Source organism: Hypanus sabinus, chromosome 7 (assembly GCF_030144855.1).
Source record: "Hypanus sabinus isolate sHypSab1 chromosome 7, sHypSab1.hap1, whole genome shotgun sequence".
Classification (NCBI taxonomy): Eukaryota; Metazoa; Chordata; class Chondrichthyes; order Myliobatiformes; family Dasyatidae; genus Hypanus; species Hypanus sabinus.
In genome coordinates, this window is record NC_082712.1 from 121,666,824 (window position 1) to 121,686,665 (window position 19,842).

The 19,842-nt window shown below is 40.7% G+C and overlaps 1 protein-coding gene across 1 annotated transcript in view; it reads left to right on the forward strand.

Moving 5' to 3' along the window:
* The window catches only part of b4galnt4a (beta-1,4-N-acetyl-galactosaminyl transferase 4a), an 819,684-nt gene that overhangs the window by 710,285 nt on the left and 89,557 nt on the right, over positions 1-19,842 (forward strand). Inside the window, exons 12-13 of the mRNA XM_059975496.1 lie at positions 7,722-7,822; positions 16,508-16,575. Coding sequence (XP_059831479.1) covers positions 7,722-7,822; positions 16,508-16,575 — 169 coding nt within the window. The remainder of the gene's footprint in view (positions 1-7,721; positions 7,823-16,507; positions 16,576-19,842) is intronic.

Consider the following 19,842-nt stretch of genomic DNA (forward strand, 5'->3'; position numbering starts at 1 on the left):
TATGTCGTGGTTTCTTGTGCCCCAGAAACGACCAGGAGACGCAGAAGATTCTTCAAGAAGTATTAAACTTTAATTTGCAAATCAAAGCTGAGACAGTCTTGAGCTAGTCGCTGATTGCCCACCGATCCTTGTACATAGCATTTTATAGCAATCCCCTGCATTAGCATATCCAATCAGTCTACAGTTTCCTATCACAAGTACATCCGCCACTATTGTTTCTACCCATTGACTTAATCATGTTCTAATCTACATCTCTTAGTTACATGTCATTAACACACCATTGACTTCTGCATTCTTAAGATTTCATTCTCCTACTAAATTGGATACATGCATAGCAAATAGCAAGTTCAAAGTAAAACATCTCTTAGCTAGCCTCTCATTAACACACCATTGTCTTCTACATTCTTAAGATTTCATTCTATAGCAAATAGCAAGTTCAAAGCTGACTACATGGTTTTGGTTACACAGCAAACAATGCAACTTTTATACTCCAATAATCACTGATGCCATGGCGGGTAATGTGGAGTCACTTTCACCTTGCCTGTAGAACTCAGGAATGCAAAGCCTTGATCTGACCCCATAGAGAGCAATTCAGACCTGTCTACTGCATGCTGTTTCTGCTGCTTATTACATAGTTATCTTGTATTCCAGTTTAACTTGGCTGGCCGCTATTTTCATGCATGGTGCTGTTGGAAGCATACGTTTACGTGCTCTGCATCCAACCTGATTGGTTCCCTAGGTTGATTAATTGCTAATTTGTTTATTGGGTCACATGTACCAAGATACATTAAAAAGCTTTGTTTGCAAGTATTCCAGACAGGTCATTTCATACTTAAGAGCAATGAGATGATAAAGAAGTTAAAAAAGCAGTGTGTAGAATATAATGTTATAGTTACAGAGAGAACACGGTGCAGATAAATAAATAAAGTGCAAGACACAAAACAAGATAGATTGAGTGATCAGAAGTTTATCTTTAGAATAAAAGATGTTTATTTAAGAGTCTGATATGGTGGATTAGAAGCTGTCCCTGAGCCTGGTGGCAAATGTCCTCAGTTATTGTATCTTCAACCCAACGGAGGCAAAAAGAGAGAATGACCATGGTGGGATGGGACCTTGATTATATCAGTTGTTTTCCCAAGGCAGCGGGAAGTAGAGACAGAGTCAGTGGAGAGGAGGCTACTTTACGTGATAGACTGGGCTGCCTTCACAACTCTTTGCAGTTCCTTGTGGTCTTGGGCAGAGCAGTTGCCACCTCAGGCTGTGATGTGTCTGGATGGCATGCTTTCTGTGGTCTATCTGTAAATATTGTTGGGAGTCATTGGGTACTTGCTGAATTACCTTAGCGACTTGAAGAAGTAGAGCTGTTCAAGTGTCAGGACCAGGATTGGTAATATTTACACCTTGGAACTTGAATCTGAAGTTCAAGTTGGGGGCCACAGTAGCGTAGCCGTTAGCACAACGTTATTACAGGTTGAGGTGTCGGAGTTCAGCGTTCAATTCAATGTCATCTGTAAGATGCGCCTCCCCATAACTGAGTTTATTTTCTCTGGGTGCTACGGTTCCTTCCACAGTCCAAAGATGATCCTTGATTAGGCTAAGGTTAAATCAGGGTTTGCTGGGTGATGCAACTTGAAGGACCAGAAAGGGCCAATTCCACACTGTATCTCAATACATAAATAAAGTTAAAGTTCAAGTTTTAGTCATTCAACAATACGCATGTATAACACCAAATGAAACAACATTCCTCCAGAGCAAGGTGTACAACACAGTACCCATAGCTCACACACTAAAGTAATAGCACCACTAGTAAATAGCACCACCATTTGTAAAGTAACAAATGATAAGGTACACTTGTCACAGAAGATAAAAGGTATAGAATATAATGCTGCTGATGCTTCATGTGGTGAGACCTGGAAGACTGCAGGAAGTTCGGTAGTCTTCTAACCGTATCTGCCTCAGTACCATTGATCCATACAGGGGCGTGTACTCCATCCCACTTCCTGAAGTCAGCGACCAGGTTTTTCTTCTGATGACATTGAGGGAGAGGTTGTTATCTTGATAACATGTTATCAGACTCTGTCTCTCCTTCCTGTACTCTGACCACACTATAGTGATGTCTTGTTGATGGAGCTGGAGCAGAATCCGGTCGCACAGTCTCGAGGGTGTAGGGTGTAAATGTAAGTGGTTGAGTATGAGGCTTTGCGAGGTACAAGGATTAAGGATTATAAAGCTGGAGTGGGATTTTGGGCCACAAAGTTCTAGACTGTGGTTGTGTACACGTGGAAGACGTCTGTGTGTTGAATGGCCTAAGTAGCTCCGATGTCTATGCGTGTGATTTCTAAAAGGCAAAATGCAACCAAAGTGGAAAATGTTACCATTATATTGATAACATCCAGCAGATGTACCAAACATTTCATAGTTATATTTTCTAGTTATTAATTAGAATTATTAGAGGATTAAGGTTTATGAAAACTGTACAGGTGATATAAGGATGCTGGCAATCCAGAACAAGTCACTGTTAATGTACATAGTTATCTTATTACAACAATTATACAACAGGATGCCAAACTAAATACATCTAGGAAGAGATTCTGGAAGCTCTGGAATTTTATGCACAGTTTTGTTTCTTTATCTGAAGAAGGGTGTTCTTGGCATGGAAGAAGTACAACAAGCTTTACTGTTCCGGAGAGATCAGAGAAACTGCAGAAATTGCTCCTTGCTGTCCGAATAAGTAGAAGGGTACCATGGTAGCGTGGTGGTTAACACAGCGCTTTACAGTTCCAGCAACCTGGGTCTAATTCCTGCTGCTGCCTATAAGACGTACAGGTTGGTAAGTTGATTGGTCATTGTAAATTGTCCCATGATTAGGCTAGGGTTAAATCGAGGGATAGCTGGGTGGTGGGGCTGGAAGGGCCTACTCCATGCTATATCCCAATAAATAAATAAAATAGGGTTGATTTAGTGGGAGATTTTAATTCTTCAGTATTGACTGGACCACCCAAAGTGTTAAGGGCAAGGATGGGGTGGAATTTGTGAAATGTGCCCAGGGAAGTTTCCTGAGTCAATAGATAGATGATCAATACTGGTCCTCTTCTTAGAGAACAAGGTAGATCATGTAATGGAAGTGGAAGTCACAGAGCAGTTGGGCTTTAGTGAATATAATTCTATTAGTTTTAAAATAGTGATGATAAAGGAGGGGACATCCACAGGTCAGGGTCCTAAACTGGAGCCAAGCTAATTTGAATGGAATTAGACAGAAATCCAGCAAAGGTCAATTGCATATGCTTGTTTGTAAGGAAAAGAATGAATGGCAAATGGAAGGCTTTTAAAATTAAGATAGCAAGTGTCCATGAGTAGCATATTCCTGTGAGGGTGAATGGTAAACTTGAGAAGTTTAGGGAAGCTTGGCTGATGAGATATTGAGGCTCTTTGAAAATTCTTTGATCTCTATAAAAAGATTAATAACATTTCGAGAGAGAAATCAGGAGAGCAAAGAGAGGGTATGAGATGGATCAAGTAGGTATAGTTTTGAGGACATCTTCAAAGAAGATTAGTGTTCCATTCAAAAATGTGATGACAAAGGGGAAGAAGCTATTCCTAAATGTATAATTGCTGAATGTACCTCTGTAAATAATTACTTAATTTTATACTTTTCTTTTCAACAACTTGATAAGTAATGATACGATTGTATGTAAATAGTTGATGGTAGGTCTGGGTTCAGTACTTTATATAGAAAAGTATACGAAGGTTTGTGTGCAGTTAAGAACTTTTTTTATTCTATGGGACCTTTTTATACTGTCGTATCAGACGCCACTGCTTAGTTTGAGAATAGCTTGCTTCAATTAAAGATGTTCTGCTGGTAATACTTGCAGCAACATGAAAGCAATAGACATTAGAATACTCAGGACACATCGAAAGCACGGGTGAAATCTGCTGAGTATATTTTCTGTATACTGGTCAAAGCACAGATAAATGTGTCACTTGTAAGTAATTCCATCACATGGTCCCTTTGTGGAAACATGAACACTGAAAGCAAATAGCCCAGAGAGGTATTACGTCCCTTTTGCCAAAGCAGTTCCTCCTGAAGCAGAACTTCTATCTCTTTTTAATATACAGTATGTAGCTACTTATTTTATCCCATTTGAAATGGTGACAGAGTGCTGGAGCTTTGCTACCCGGAGCAGCAATCACTGCAGTGGGATGGTGCCCATTGTCATTGAATACATAACTAATTCATTCTCCATGTTACACCCATCATTGCTACCCCTCTAGCAGTGTGCTGTTAACAAGGATAATAAAGGGAAATGATTCCTCATAATTAATACAACCTTTTCAAATTCAGTGCACTGTGTACTGATGACTCATTAAAAGTAATTGGCCCAGGAGTACTGAATCTTTACAGCATCCACTGCAGTACTCCAGAGCAATGGCAGCCTTTTATGATTGGAGTGGTGAGAAGCAAAAAGAGTGAGGTTGAGTTAGTGAGTGGACTACAAGTTGAGTCGTATTCAAAGTTCAACACAGACACACGTGTGCACACTAGGACCAACTGAATCCCACATTCCTGAATTCATGGCAAGCAGTGGTTTTAGGGAAAGATGTAGCCCTCCTGTATTTTTGTTTCGGTACATTTGTGTGGAGATGTGAGCACCAGATATTTGCAGCAAAGAAAGAAAATTTATTTAAACAATTGAGCTTCACTCTCTGTAGAACATTTTTCATCATTTCTTTTTTGGGTGGAATTAGAATTGCCAAAGTTAGCTCCAAAGTAAGTCCAGGAATGCATTTAACACACACCCTGTTACTTCTCTATGTTCTTGCTTCCTCTAGTTCTGGCCTATTATGCTTTCTATCTCCTTTACTTTACTGGTGGCCACATTGAACTCTGAGATTCCTCCTAACCTGCTTGCTGCCTCTCCTTTACAGAACATATTAAAAATCATCTATTCAATCCAAATGTCTGAGGAACAGACACTGTGACATGGAAAGGGGTATACCATTCAAGCTCATGAGCTGAAAGTGGAGCTGAGGACATTCAGATCAGCTATTATCAAATTGGTTAACAAAACAGACTGGAGGCGGAGATCACACAGCCTTCTTCTGCTGCAATATCTGTGTTCTAGTCGTCAAGAAACCAATGGCTTACAAAATCCTCTGCACTTCAAGCAAACATCTTATCAATCCATAATCTTATGTCCTTTTATGTAGACTCAGTTCATGATACCAGTTGTGCTTGTCTATTGCATATGGTGCTCCTGGTGTGGCCTTCTCTGCATTGGTGATACCTGTCATAAATTCGGGGACTGCTTCATTGAGCCCTTCTGCTCCATCCGCCAAATGCAAGATTTCCCAGTGGCCAAACTTTTTAATTCCTATCCTCATTCCCATTCTGACATGTCATTCCATGGCCTCCTCTACTGCCATGATGAGGCCACTCTCAAGGTAGAGGGCTAACATCTCATTCCATCCAGGTAGACTCCAACCTGATGGCATGAACAACAATTTCTCTTTCTGGTATTTTTTTTTCTCTTTTCTTTCTGATTCTTTCCCTCTTCTAATCCCCACTCTGGCCTCTTACCTCTTCTCCTCACTTGCCTATCACCTCCTGATGCACCATCAATAACTCTTGGAGACGTGAGGCGAGATATAGGCTTTTATTGGCTGGAAGAAAGAACAAGCAGCAGTTGACCACCACACTGCATCTTGGAGACTGAGGCTGGGGTGGTGTCTCCAATCGCCTTTATACTGGGGTCCATGGGAGGAGCCACAAGAGCAGTCAGCGGGGGGGGGGGGGGGGGGCGTGTCCAGACAGGTATATGTAGTTCACCACACCTCCCCTTTTTGCCACTCCTTCCCTCCTCCCACCATTTTATTCTGCTGTCTTCCCTCTTCCATTCCAGGCCTGATGAAGCATCTCAGCCCAAAACGTCAACAGTTTATTCATTTTCGTAGATGCTGTCTGATCCACTGAATTCCTTCAGCATTTTGCTAATAGTGTCGTAGCCTATCTTCCACTGCCTTGTTCATGTGCATATGGAGTTATCCCCTAAGCACAATTACACTCTCTGCTTCAATTCCATTCATTTATAACTGATTTCACAATTCAATATTCACCATCCTAATGTCCTGATGTTTAATTCATTAAATGTACATCATATTTTCCCTGCTTGGCTTCATTGATGCTATCATAATCTTTGAGGCCTTAATTAGATCTCTTCCAACTATCCTCATTTCTTAAGAAAACAATTCCACCATTTCCTCACAAGTTTAAATCTCTAGTGCTTTAAACAATTCTTATTCCCCCTCTGCCACTGTAGTGGTTCAATGGCCAAGACGGGAAGAATAAAGTATATCTAATTGCAATGGTTAGTACTCAATGACCATTTCACTTCACAAGGAGGATTGTGATATGAGCTGCTTTAAAAAACCTCTTCAGCACAGACTTTGATCCTAAGTGATCAACACAACCACTATGTTAGACCAATGGCAGTTACTTTCTCATATTTTAAAAGACATCCAAACAGCGTGTAATTACACCACTCCCAAGCAAGAATGAAGATAACTGAATCATTTCCCCATTTTAGATTTCTCAGCTGACCCCTATCCAAAGCTCAATTTCCTGCTTGTTCCCCACACTAATGGCAATAGGTTCTTCATCCCACTTAATGCATACCAGTCAACAACCACCCATTAATCTCATTAAAAAAAGTTCTCCCCACATTCTCCTTAACTCCTTCCAGATTCTACCACTCACTTTCATGGGGCAATTTACAACTATCGTATCAATCTATACATCTTTGAGAGAAAACCAGAAGAAACCCATGTGGGACTGCATAGAGACAAATCTGAGGTCCAGAATAAACCCACATTTCTGGTGCAGTGAGGCGGAACAAATGCATCATTTTTTCCCAAGAAAAAAAATTATGTTTTTTTTCCCCCTTAATTTCGAGTTCTCTACCATAGATTAACCTGAACCACATGGGATATATCAATTCCAAAGCCTTGGTGAGAACATTATCCTGACTGCCATTCTAGTGCCTTACTAAGACCTTGAGGTTGTATGCTTAAGGCATAGTATTGATGTTGAGGATTTTACCCTCTTGATGGGCTTAAACTAACACATGGCACTGACATCTCCCCTTTGTCAAGGATCATCACTCAGGAAATGCACACAAATAACCTGATGTTTGGTAATGATTTCATTGTTGATTGTGTTACCATTTACTATGCCGCACTTAATAAATATTTCTTTACAGTCAATGTGCTTTGGAAAATCCCAGTCTCATACAAAGTATTATACAGTATATATACATTTATTTTCTTTCAGTGTGTTATTTCTGTTGTTGAGGTGAACCTTCAGAAATGGAGAAGCAGTAAACCTGAATAAACAGAGCATAAATTTTTATTATAACAATGTAAACAGTTACTTGTATATCTGGAAAAAAAGTGAATGGAATTTTCCAATGTTCTTCCAGTCTTCACACTATAATCAGTAATGTTCCATTACAATTTTCTGGAGATTTTCCCCCAACCCTTCTCAAACTTTCTACAACCTTTGACACCTAAAAAAAACACTTACCAAAGCAGACTCCTTTGGAACTTCACATCCACAATGTTTTCACTTTTCACATTGTATTATGATGCAATTCATAGAGATCGTCTTCAGGACTGATCACAGGAATTGGTACGGTACTTATCATGTTATTTGTATATTCCTGCAGGTCTACCTATCTTTTGTCTACCCGAATGACTACACCAGGCTCACTCACATGGAAACGGAAAATAAATGCTTCTACCGCGAGAGCCCCTTGTATTTGGAGAAGTAAGCATTCGGACATACAGTGCAACTATTGAATATTAGATTTAAACAGCAGTCTAATAATGGCAACATCCACAATGAAGTTTGGTCTTTAGGAAAAGGTGCAATGAGAATTAGTCCCTCAGACTTGATCAAGGTCATTGGCTAAGTCTTGATTTACATCTATAAAATATTACTTACAATGTTTGTCTGATGTTTGGTCTGAGGCCTTTAAATGATATCACAATAGTTTGGGTTATCACTTGCCCTCATTGGAAACAAGCATTGATTTCTGATTGTGTTGATGGTCAGTTTCTATAATATAATCCTTATTTCACGAACACAGGAAAATCTACAGATGCTGGAAATCCAAGGCAAAACACACAAAATGCTAGAGGAAAGCAGGTCAGGCATCATCTATGGGAATGAATAAATCGATGAGATGAAGAGTCTCAGCCCAGAACATTGACTATTTACTCATTTCCATAGATGCTGCCTGACCTGCTGAGGTACTCCAGATTTTGTGTTTTTCGTATAATCCTTACTTCATTGGCCAATGCTTTCCACTGTTGTGACTGTCTACGCTGTAAATGAGAAATATAAAGCCTTTATTCACTCAGCAAATCTCCAGGAGAGGGATAATCCAGGAGGATCCAAGAGACGTTCACTCTCCTGATACAATGTTTTATACATCTTCAACACAAAGGTAACAATAAACAATTAATCACAGTTTAAATTCCTATCACCTGCCTAACTTTAACATTTGGAATATAGTCAGGTAAATTTAGAGAATTACATACTTACAATGGCAGCACATCCCAGCTAGCAGAACCTTTTTACATTCAATACTGGTGTTTGTTACAAAAGCCACACACTCAACATAAAAAAACCCTTATGTTACAGTGTTGAGGGATAGCTCCATGAATATTCTGTACATCTAACCAGGTCAAGTGACAAAACAGATCTCTCTTGGGCTGTGCATTAAGTGGCAGGGGTACACCTTTCACAATGCGCTGATAGCCATTGGAGAACCACTAAAGGAGAACCATATCCCCTTCATTAACAAAAAGGTTTGGCGGGGGTGTACTTCTTGCTGCAGTTGGTAAAATTCCATCTTCCCTAGTCTACACTAGGAATTCTACACTGTCTACATTCCTAGTCTACACTAGGAATTCCTGCAATTCTACACTGCCACCATATAGATCAATCCTTCATCAGCCTTAACTGTCTTAGTGTAGCATCCTCTCACAATCTATGAAAACTGCAGCAAACTCTCCGTACAGCAGAAAGGGTCATTGGCTGCAGTCTACCATTACTGTAGAACTTGTTTGGGTCCAGGTGGAAGAGCCGGCAGGAAACATCATGGCATTCACAGGCCACCCTGAAACCTGCCTTTTCCAAAAGCACCCTTCTAGAAAACACTATAGGGCTATTATTACCATGCTGTGCCACGGTACCATAGCGGTTAGCATGACGTTATTACAGCTCAAGGTGTTGGAACTCAGAGTTCAATTCTGGCACTGTCTGTAAGAAGTTTGTACATCCACCCATGCATGCATTAGCTTCCTTTGTGTGCCCTGGTTTCCTCCCACAATCCAAAGACGTGTCAGTTAGTTGGTTAATTGGTCGTAATAAATTGTCCTATGATTTGGCTAATAGGTAGGTTGCTGTGCAGTGCAGCTCATTGGGTTGGAGTGTTCTGCATTGTATATCTAAATAAATAATAATAAATAAATAAAATTTTAAAACAGCCTCACCATCTTAAAAGTTTCTTCCCCTAAACAGTTAATCTGCTCAACCATTTCAGTTAACCCCCCACCCCCTCTATCTATTACCCGTCACTGCACTGTAAACACTTCAAGCCACTTTCTATAATTGTGTTTACATTGTAAATGCATGCTGGCATTTATGTATTTATGCACATTTATTCCATATCCCTACAAAAACAAGTAACTTTATTTATATATAGGATTCTTCATTCATTATAATTGTTCAATGTTGTTTTTGTTGCATGTTGCGCCCTGACCAACAAGCCACAGCAAACTCTTAGTACGTGCAAACGTACAGTATATGGCAAATAAATTTATCCTTGATAACAGGAACATTCAGCTATTGTCTTCCCCTATGGGGTTTCAATGAGATAGAATCAGAATGTCCCACACCCACTGACTGGCTTCACGAGCCACGAAGTATCACTTGGAAGTTATCAATCGAAGACTTTTTTTATTTTAGTTAATTTACAATTATGCTATCCATAATGTCATAACTCCAAAATTTTCCCTAACACCATCTTTTAAAATTCCTTCCCCTTTCTCACTATTCTATGCCATTTCTATGCCACAAATGTCCCCATCGAACCATAACTGTTTAATGATATATAGCAAAGTACCATAAGACATAGGGGCAGAATTAGACCACCATTCATCATCCTTTTCAATTTTGACCCCCAGTTACACTTCAGCTCATCTCACTGACTGCAGTTTTGCCTTATCATCTGCCTGTCCTTTCTCACAGCCTCACCACACACCAGATATACTTATAAACCAATTGCACTACCTCCAGCCCTAACACTCTGATTCCTATCCCTCTGCCTACTTAGATGAAAAACCCTCCCCAACAGCTCTACCAAACCTGCCCACAAGGATATTGTGCTGCCTTGGGTTCAGGTGTAACCTGTCTTTTTTGTACAGGTCATACCCTCCCCAGAAGAGATCCCAATAATCCAGAAATCTCAAGCACTGCTCCTTACACCACTTCCTCAGCCACTCATTCATCTGTACCATCATCCTATTCCCTTCTTGACAAGCATGTGGCACAGCCAGTAACTTAGAAATTACTGCCTCTGAGGTCCTATTCTTCAGCCTCATCCTTAACTCCCTATACTCACTGCACAGGACCTCTGCCCCCTTTCTACTCGTGTCATTAGTGCCAATGTGCACCTTGACCTTTGACTCTCTCTCGAGTCTTCTGCAGCTGCTCCAGGACATCCTGGACCCTAACATCTGGGAAGCAACTCAACATTCTTCCTTCTCTTTCTTGGCCACAGAATCTCCTGTCCATTTCCCTTACTATTGAACCTCTTGCCACAACCACTCAGCCTGACTTTACCTTTCCCTGCTGTGCCTCAGAGCCAGTTACAGAGCCACTGGCCTGCCTGCTGCTGCACCCTGATAGGTCATCTTTTCCCAGCAGTGTCTAAAGGAGTATCCTTCAGGTTCAAGTTCAGTTTTATTTTCATATATACCACCAAACAAAACAATGTTCCTCTGGACCATGGTGCACCCACACAACATATAGTATATCATACACAGCACATAAACCAAAACACTATACTATAAATAAGTTAATTAGATATAATTCAAAATGCATGTAGTGATGCAGAGTGCTGGTGTTCAGTAAATAGTACAGTAAAAAAGCTCATTGTCTAAGCGACAAAACCTTGGTGGTGGCAGTGTGTTCATTAGTCTTACAGACTGAGGGAAGAAGCTGTTGCTCAGCCTGGTAGTCCTAGTCCTGATCTTTCTGTAGTTCCTTCCTGATAGTAGTGGCTCAAAGAAACTGAGATGTGTGGTAGGGATCCTCAATGATGCTTTGGGCCCTTCATCTTCAACACTTCCAGTAAGTGTCACAAACGGGGGCAAGGAAGATCCTGATGATCCACTTGACAGTTTTTACTGTCCTCTGTAGAGTCTTGCACCAAACAATGACACAGCCAGACAGGATACTCTCGATGGTGCTCCTGTAGAAAGTTGTTAGAATGGGAGTAGGGAGCCTTGCATGCCTCAATCTCTTCAGAAAGTGTAGACGCTGCTGTGGCTTCTTGACTAGTGAGGAAATATCGTAGGTCCAGGTTAGATCATCCATTATGTGCACACCAAGGAACTTTATGCTCTTCACTCTCTCCACAGCAGAGCCATTGATGTACAATGGAGAATGGTTGACCTGTGCCTTCCTGAAGTCCACAATCATCTCTTTTGTCTTATCCAAGTTGAGACTCAGGTTGTTGTTCTCATGCCCTTTGACAAACCTCTCTACCTCCTCTCTGTGTGCTGGCTCATCATCATTGCTGATGAGGCCAACCACTGCAGTATCATCAGCGATCTTGAAGATGTAATTTTACCTGAATCTAGCAGAGCAGTCATGAGTCAGCAGCAGGAACTGCAGTGGACAGAACACGTAGCCGGGGTTGGGGGTGGGGGGGGGTGGTCGGGTGCGCGGGATGTACCAGTGCACGGTGTGAAAGAACTTGAGATGTTGCTGCCATCTCAGACTGACTGGGGGCTTTCTGTCAAGACATCCAAAATCCAGTTGCAGAAACGGGGTGTTGTCCCAACTGCCGTGTATTTAATACTTAAGTAATATTTGAGTAATCTTGTATAGATATTGTTTGATTAAGCATTCTTGCTTCTTTAAGTAATTCATTACATGAATTGCAAATGTCATCACACTACCTGCAGGGGCAGTGGACAGTTTCAGAGATATTAAAGATGTCCGTTAGGACCTCTGTTAGCTGGGCTGCACAGTCCCTGAGCAGCTGACCAGGTATGTTGTCTGACCCTGCTGCTTTGCGTGGGTGTACCTCGACTGTATCCAGACAGGGTGTATTTTCATTCAATTGGTCAAATGGTACATAGAGAGCATTCAACCCATCAGAAAGGGAGGTATCGTTGTCGTTGATGCACAGAGTGGACATGTAACCAGTTACTGTTTGCATACCTTGCCACATGCACTGCATGTCCCTGGTGTCACAAAGGTGTTTGTAAATGTTCTGTGGATTTGCTGAGGGGAATGGCCACAGGGGAACTCTGCACAGACTGCTTACTCCCCTTACTCCTCCTGGCTATCACCTTCTGAAGTCTGCACTCTGGGTGTGACTATTGCAGTAAAAGACTCATCTGTGGAGTTTTCAGCCTCCTATGTGGTCCTCAGTGCATCCAGCTCCATTTTCTTGACCTTCTCAGTCAGGAGCTGAAGTTGGGTGGACTTGCAGATGTATTCATCAGGGAGACTGTTAGATACCCTGAAATTTCACATCTCACCAAAAGCATTCCACTGCCTGAACCATCATCCTACCTATACTTGTTATGCCTCTGACTTGCAAATCTAATTACTAGCTTGCGGCTGTTCTTGCCTAAGCCTGTTGAGCCAAAGCCTGACCACTGTAACACTATTCACTCACACAATGGCCGCTCCACTCAAATGCTGCTTCTTTTTATTTGTGCTTGCCAATTAACCCTTGTTACTATCAACCCAAGTTATCTCCTACTCCACAGGCAATTCCTGTGAGGCCCCAGTAACTTTTTAAAATTAATACATAAAGTCCACAAGGAACTATCTCCAACCCACTCCACAACCTCCTGTTCCGCAGACAAAACCCGACAAGACCCACTTACTTTTTATAACTGGTGCATAAAGTCCACAAAGAACTGTCTTCAACTCATTCTGTGATTTCCCGTTCTGCAGACAAGTCCTAGCAGGCTTCACTTGCTTTACACAACCACAACTTCCTGCAATAGACAAAATAGTTGATGGTATAACACAGTGGGTGCTATGTTTCACTCATATGTAGAAATGGAATAAGCTTTTAGTTCACTAACAAGTCTAACCCTCTGAAAAAAATTACCAGTTAATTATGCTACTAGAATGAATTCCATCATAGGTATCAATCTGACCTGCCCTGGATCCAGAAGTTGCTGGAAATCACAGGAATGCTGAATATTATCTTTTTTTTCTTGCATAAAAGATATCCACTGTTTTCCTATTGACATATGGTTTAATATTCAGGTTCACAATTAATTTTCATTAGAAAGTTGTACAACAATACATACATAATCATATTTAACTCCTATTCTTACATAGTGTTGAACCTTGCAGACAATGGCACCCAAATTTATGTACAATAATACTATGCAAACCAGGGTGTACTAAATTCTTATAATATATTGAAGAGCTTGCAATGCATTATTAGTTTAACAACATGAAAACATTGCCTGCAGCTATAAATATTAATGTTACAATGTAGTGCTACACTCTTTGTAATTTATATAAATGACATGGATGAAGGCATTGAAGTTATTTTTGCTAAATTTTCTGATGACATAGAAAGGGTAGGAGAGTTTATTACAAAAAGAGAGTTAGATATGGGTTCAGTGATTGAGCAAAGATCTGGCATGTGTAGTGCAGTGTTCAAAAGTGTGACATTATTCAATTCTTCAAGTAAAATAAGAAAGGAAATAATCTAAATAACAAGAGATATCAAAGTTCTGAAGTGCAGAAAGATGTATGCTGTAGTGCATAATTTATCAACAGCTTGTCATCAGGCTCTGTACTGAGTCCACTTTTATATGGAGAAGTGATTTTGTAATCTGACTTGTAAGTTTTGTCCAATTTATTCTTAAAGTAACTTACTTTTGTTCTTTCTTACTTCTCTTCAAATATTTGTATATCTGTGCACTTGTAATCCTACTGTAACACTGTAATTTCCTTTAGGATCAATAAAGTATCTATTTACCTATCTAGTATGCCATTGCGTATTGCTGAGGGAATTGGAAAAGTGCGTAGGCTATGCTTCAGTTATATAGGACTTGGACTGAGCATATCTGGAGTTTTTGTGTGATTTAATTTTCCTTTAATTTAATGGTTGTAATGCATTGGAAGCAGTTGACAAGGTTTACCAGATTAAATCAGGAATAACCAGGTTGAACTATGAAGAAAAGCTGGATAGATTAGGCTAGACTTCCTAATGCAGGATGGCATGTTCTCATATATTTCTAATCCTTTCATATTTGTAGCAAATGTCACTTTGGGAAGTACTGTTAACAAAGCCTAGTTGAATAACTGTGAGGCATTTTGTACATAAAACTAATTGTAGTCAGTCTGTTGATGGTGGATGAAGTGTTTAGTGTAATGGTCTGAGTGCTGGTCAACTAGACTGAACCCCATTTGCTTCATCCTTTGTGGTGGTGTAGAGATAGCCAAACAAATAATCAGTGCATTTCTAAGGTGTTGTATAGATTCATTCCCTGTTGATGACTGATTCTACATTGTAATTGCAGCTCTGAAATAGGACTAGGAAACATTCTGAATCTGTGTTAAGATATACTCCATAAATATTGCAAAAATGAGAATAAATTGGAATATTTCTCTTCTAATTAAATCTCCTTTCATACTTACACATAACAATATGTAGGTTGATTAATAAGAAAGGGAAGAATTAATTTAATTTCACTTTTCATGTCCTTTATAGGATACCCCAAAGCACTTTATAGCCAAGAAGGCATTTTTTGAACATAATCACTGCTGTAACACAGCTCTCTCCCTCAACGAGCACTGCATAAAGGACATGAATCTCAAACACAAGAAAATCTGCAGATCCTGGAAATTCAAAGCAACACACACAAAATGCTGGAGGAACTCAGCAGGTCCGGCAGCATCTATGGAAGAGTAAACTGTTGATGTTTCGGGCCAAGACCCTTCATTAGGAAGGGGAGAGATGCCAGAATAAAAAGATGGGGGGAGGGGACAGAGACTGGCTGGAAGGTGAAAAATGAAGCCAGGTGGTTGGAAAAGATAAAGGGCTGGAGAAGAAAGAATCGGATAGGAGAGGAGAGTGAACAATAGGAGAATGGAAAGGAGGAGGGGACCGGTGGGGGGAGGGGTGCAGGTGAGAAGAAGCGAAATGTCAAAATGGGGAATAAAGGAAAGTGGGAGGAAAATATTTGTTAACCGGAAGAAGAAATGAATATTCATCATGTATAAACAAGCTGGATGAACTCAGGAGGTCGGGCAGCATCCGTTGAAATGAGCAATCAACGTCTCGGCCCGAAACGTTGACTGCTCATTTCAACAGATGCTGCCCGACCTGCTGAGTTCATCCAGCTTGTTTGTACATGTTGATTTGACCACAGCATCTGCAGTGTACTTTGTGTTTACAAATCAATATTCATGCCATTAGTTTGGAGGGTACCCAGGCAGATACTAATCTGTTCTGTTTTAGTCATATTAATTGGCTTATAAATATGTCTACGATACAGATTGGTTGCTCAAGTGTTATATTTTCACTGATTTGTGGGTTTGAGCTTTACTGATAAGATTAGTGTTTATTGCCCATCCTACAAGTACCTGCAAGGTGAAGATGGGGCCACTTTCTTTGTTTAGAAGTTTGGACCATTAAATCATGAGGAACAATAAAGTAACATGGTGGTGTTTCTCATGTAGATGTTGCCCTTGTCCTTCAAAGCCAAACATATCATGAGTTTGGGAGATGTTATCGAATGGATGTTAAAGAGTGCATACTGCAGCAATTATGGTGAAGTAGGCAGTGATTCTGGTAATCAAGTGGGTTGCATGTCCTGCATTATTCTTCTTGAATGTTTTTATAGAAACAGATCATCCATCAAAGTTTAAAGATTATGTCATATTACTGACACATACCACCTGTATGGTTGAAAACAATGTCAGGACTCAGTCACACCTACTCTGACCTGGACTAGTTTCTGCTATGTTTATCTTTCAAGCACTAGGGGTAACATGTCATATGTACTTGTTGTGGAAACATAAGTCTTATTATTTTTCTTTCCCACTATTTCTGGGATTGGTCAAGTTAAGCATTTATTTTCACAATTGACAATACATCTCCAGCCTCTGAAGCTGTGTAACTCGGCTTGTGGCAAAGCTCTGTTTGAAATTTCTGTCTTTCCTCCCTGGCAGGTTTGGATTCTACAAGTACATGAAGATGGATGAGGAGAACAAACCTTTCTTGTTTGATAACCCAGAGGGTAAGAATGACAGGCAGTTTTTGGTCTGTCATTTTGATGTTCAGCAGACCTTGCAAAACAAATACTTTGGATCCGCTGGTTTTAATGCTCCACATCAGACCCTTCCCATTATTTAACTTAATGTATAAAATTATCTTCTCTTTTTGTCTTTTGCTTAGGCAGATATCTAACAGAAAAACACAATACAAGCAATTTGTGCGTGTTTTTGTTCAACTCTTGAAAGAAGAAAGAATGTGTATTATTATTGACTTTAAAAAAACATTTTTTTAATGTTCCTGGCACATTAGTATCACTAACGCCTAGCGTAGAATCTGCATGAGCCAACTGCAGAGCATAACTTCCCATGCAATGCCTGAAGAATAATTTAGAATTGATTTCCACTAACATACTCCTGAGTGATATTTGCAATTCCCACACTAGCAGCTTAAAATAAATTTTCCTGTTTATCCAATAGAGAGAGTGTGGTGGGTCTTGTTATTCCAAGCCAATCCAAATACTATAAAAGGGAACTTCAGCAGGCAACGGCATGTGGTGATCAAAAGACGGGTGTGCAGTGAGGCCGTGGCTGCACAATTTCTTCATTATTGGTGTTATTATCCTAGCAGTTACACCTATACATTTTTTACTGAAAACCTTTTTCCTTTTACTGCATCTTCCCTGAAGCAAGCATTGAGCTTGGCCCCTGATCGTCCAACTTGCCCAGCAGTCAGTCCCACCCGAGGCTGAGTTAGCACAGCAGATAGTATCCATGGTGACAGGATTTTATAATACACTGGACAATTGGTCTGCAGAGAATTGAAGACCCAGCATGTGGAACCCTCCCTGTCATCCATTGACTCTTAGGCCAAGATCGCCAGCCTAAGTCACACTCAAAGTCCATTGATGTGGCATCTTCTCAAGGGTAATTAGGGATAGATATTAAACACCAGTCTTACTATCTTCACCTAGACCCAGGAAAATGGTGATCAGTGGAAGCAGTTAAGGAAGTCAAAAGGCAGATAGCTCCAGTGGGCTGAGGTGAAGGTGAAGGTGGAGACAGAGGTTGGACATTGATAAGCAGGGTCACAAAGGATACAACTGCTAGAGCGTGCCAAGTGAAGAACATGATATAGGAAATAATAGGGGAGAGATGAAGGGGAGAAATGGAACCAAATTGACACTAATGTCAGAATGCTGTTTCTGGATTTCATTTCAGAATTCAACACTATTGTCCCACAGACCTTGGAGAACTAGATACTCTGTCTAAACACAGCGCTGTGCAACTGGGTGTGGACTTCCTAACCAACAAACCTCAGACTCCTCCCTCCTCATTGGTGCCCCCCAAGGCTGTGTGCTGAACCCAGTGCTGTACACTCTGCTCACACATGACTGTACGGCCAAACACCTGAGTAATCACATTGTCAAGCTCGCCAATGAAACAACAGTATTGGGGCTCATCACCAACAACGATGAGATGGCCTGCAGGGTGGAGGTGGAAGAGCTCAAGGCCTGCTGATAGTATCCATGGTGACAGAGTCTTATGATTCACTTGGCAATCGGTCTGCAGGGAGTTAAAGACCCACTCAGTATGGAACCCTATTCCTCAAAGTCAACAAGACAAAGGAGATGGTTATCGATTTCAGGAGGACTCACACCACTCACTCCCCTCTTTACATCCATGCCACAGCAGTGCAGACTGCGGGTAGTTTCAAACACCTGGGAATGTACATCTTGCAAACCTCTCATGGCCCCAGAACACATTCCACAACGTCAGGAAAGCTCACTAATACCTCTACTTTCTGACGAGGCTGAAGAGAGCTGGACTGTGCACATCCATACTCACACCATTCTACAGATGTGCAGCAGAGTGCATCCTAACATGCCGTATCACTGCATGGTATGGAAACTGTACTGCCGAGGATAGGAAGAGTTGTTTCTACGTGCAGTTGTCAAAATGCATCACTAGCACTAGCCTACCCAGCATCAAGGACATATATACATTAAGTTCCCAGAAAAGGGCCATTGACATCATGAAAGATCACACACATCCTGCTCATGGACTGTTTGCCCCACTTCTTTCAAGGAAGAGGCATCAGGACCATCAGATTCAATAACAGTTACTTTCCCCAAGCAGCAAGGCTGATCAACATCTCCACTCATTAATCTACCCATCCACACTATTTCTTGTCAGTCACCTTACGTACAGATACTCCTGTACCTAGCATCACTTTATGGACATACAATTGATTAATGTACAAAGTTATGTATTTAGATTTAACATATTTTATTATTATTGTGTTCTTTATCTTATTTCATTTTTGAGCAGCATCAAATCCAGAGTAATAAATATTTCATTCTCCTTTACACTGTGTACTGGTAATAACACTGAACAATCTTGAATACATCTAGAATGTGGGAAGAGATCCTTTTTGTAAAGTATTTAGATGGAACTGGGGGGAAGGGGTATGATTATGACTGATGGGGATCTGGAGGAGGGGTGAGGAAAAGGGAACAAAACTGGGAGGACCAGAAGGAGAGTGACAGGTGAACACAGGAGATCAGGGCTACCTGTAAAGGAAAATTTGCTGTTCATGACATTGATCTGTAGACTACCGAGGTAGAATATGAGGTCTTGTTCTTCTAGTTTGTGCTGGGCCTCACACTGGCTGTGCAGAAGACCAACAGTGGACAAGAAATATAGTTATAGAGTACTACAGCACAGAAAGAGGCCCTTGATCCCGTCTAGTCCGTGGTGAACTGTTATTCTGCATGGTTCCATCAACTTGCACCTATACCACAGCCTTAGACACCAATCCACATCCACAAAGTTCTCTGGCTGCTCATTCCACATTCACACCATTTTCTGAGTGAAGCATTTCCCCCTCAGATTCCCCATAAATATTTCACTTTTCACCCTGAATTTACGACTTCTCATTCTAGTCTCACCCAACTTCAGTGGAAAATGTCAGCTTTCATTTACCCTGTCTATACCTCTCATAATTTTGTACACCTCTATCAAATATCTCCTCATTTTCTTATTCTCTAGAGAAAAACAAACCTTTCACTATAACTCAAGTCCTCAAACCCCAACCCCAAATCCTTGTAAACTTTCTCTGTACTCATCCAGTCTTATTGATACCTTACCTTAGAGAGGTGACCAGAACTTAACACAACACTCCAAATCTGGTCTCACCAATATCCTATACAACTTCAACAGAACATTCTAACTCCTGTACTCAATACTCTGAGATGAACATAAAGTCCTGCAGATGCAGGAAATCCAGAAAC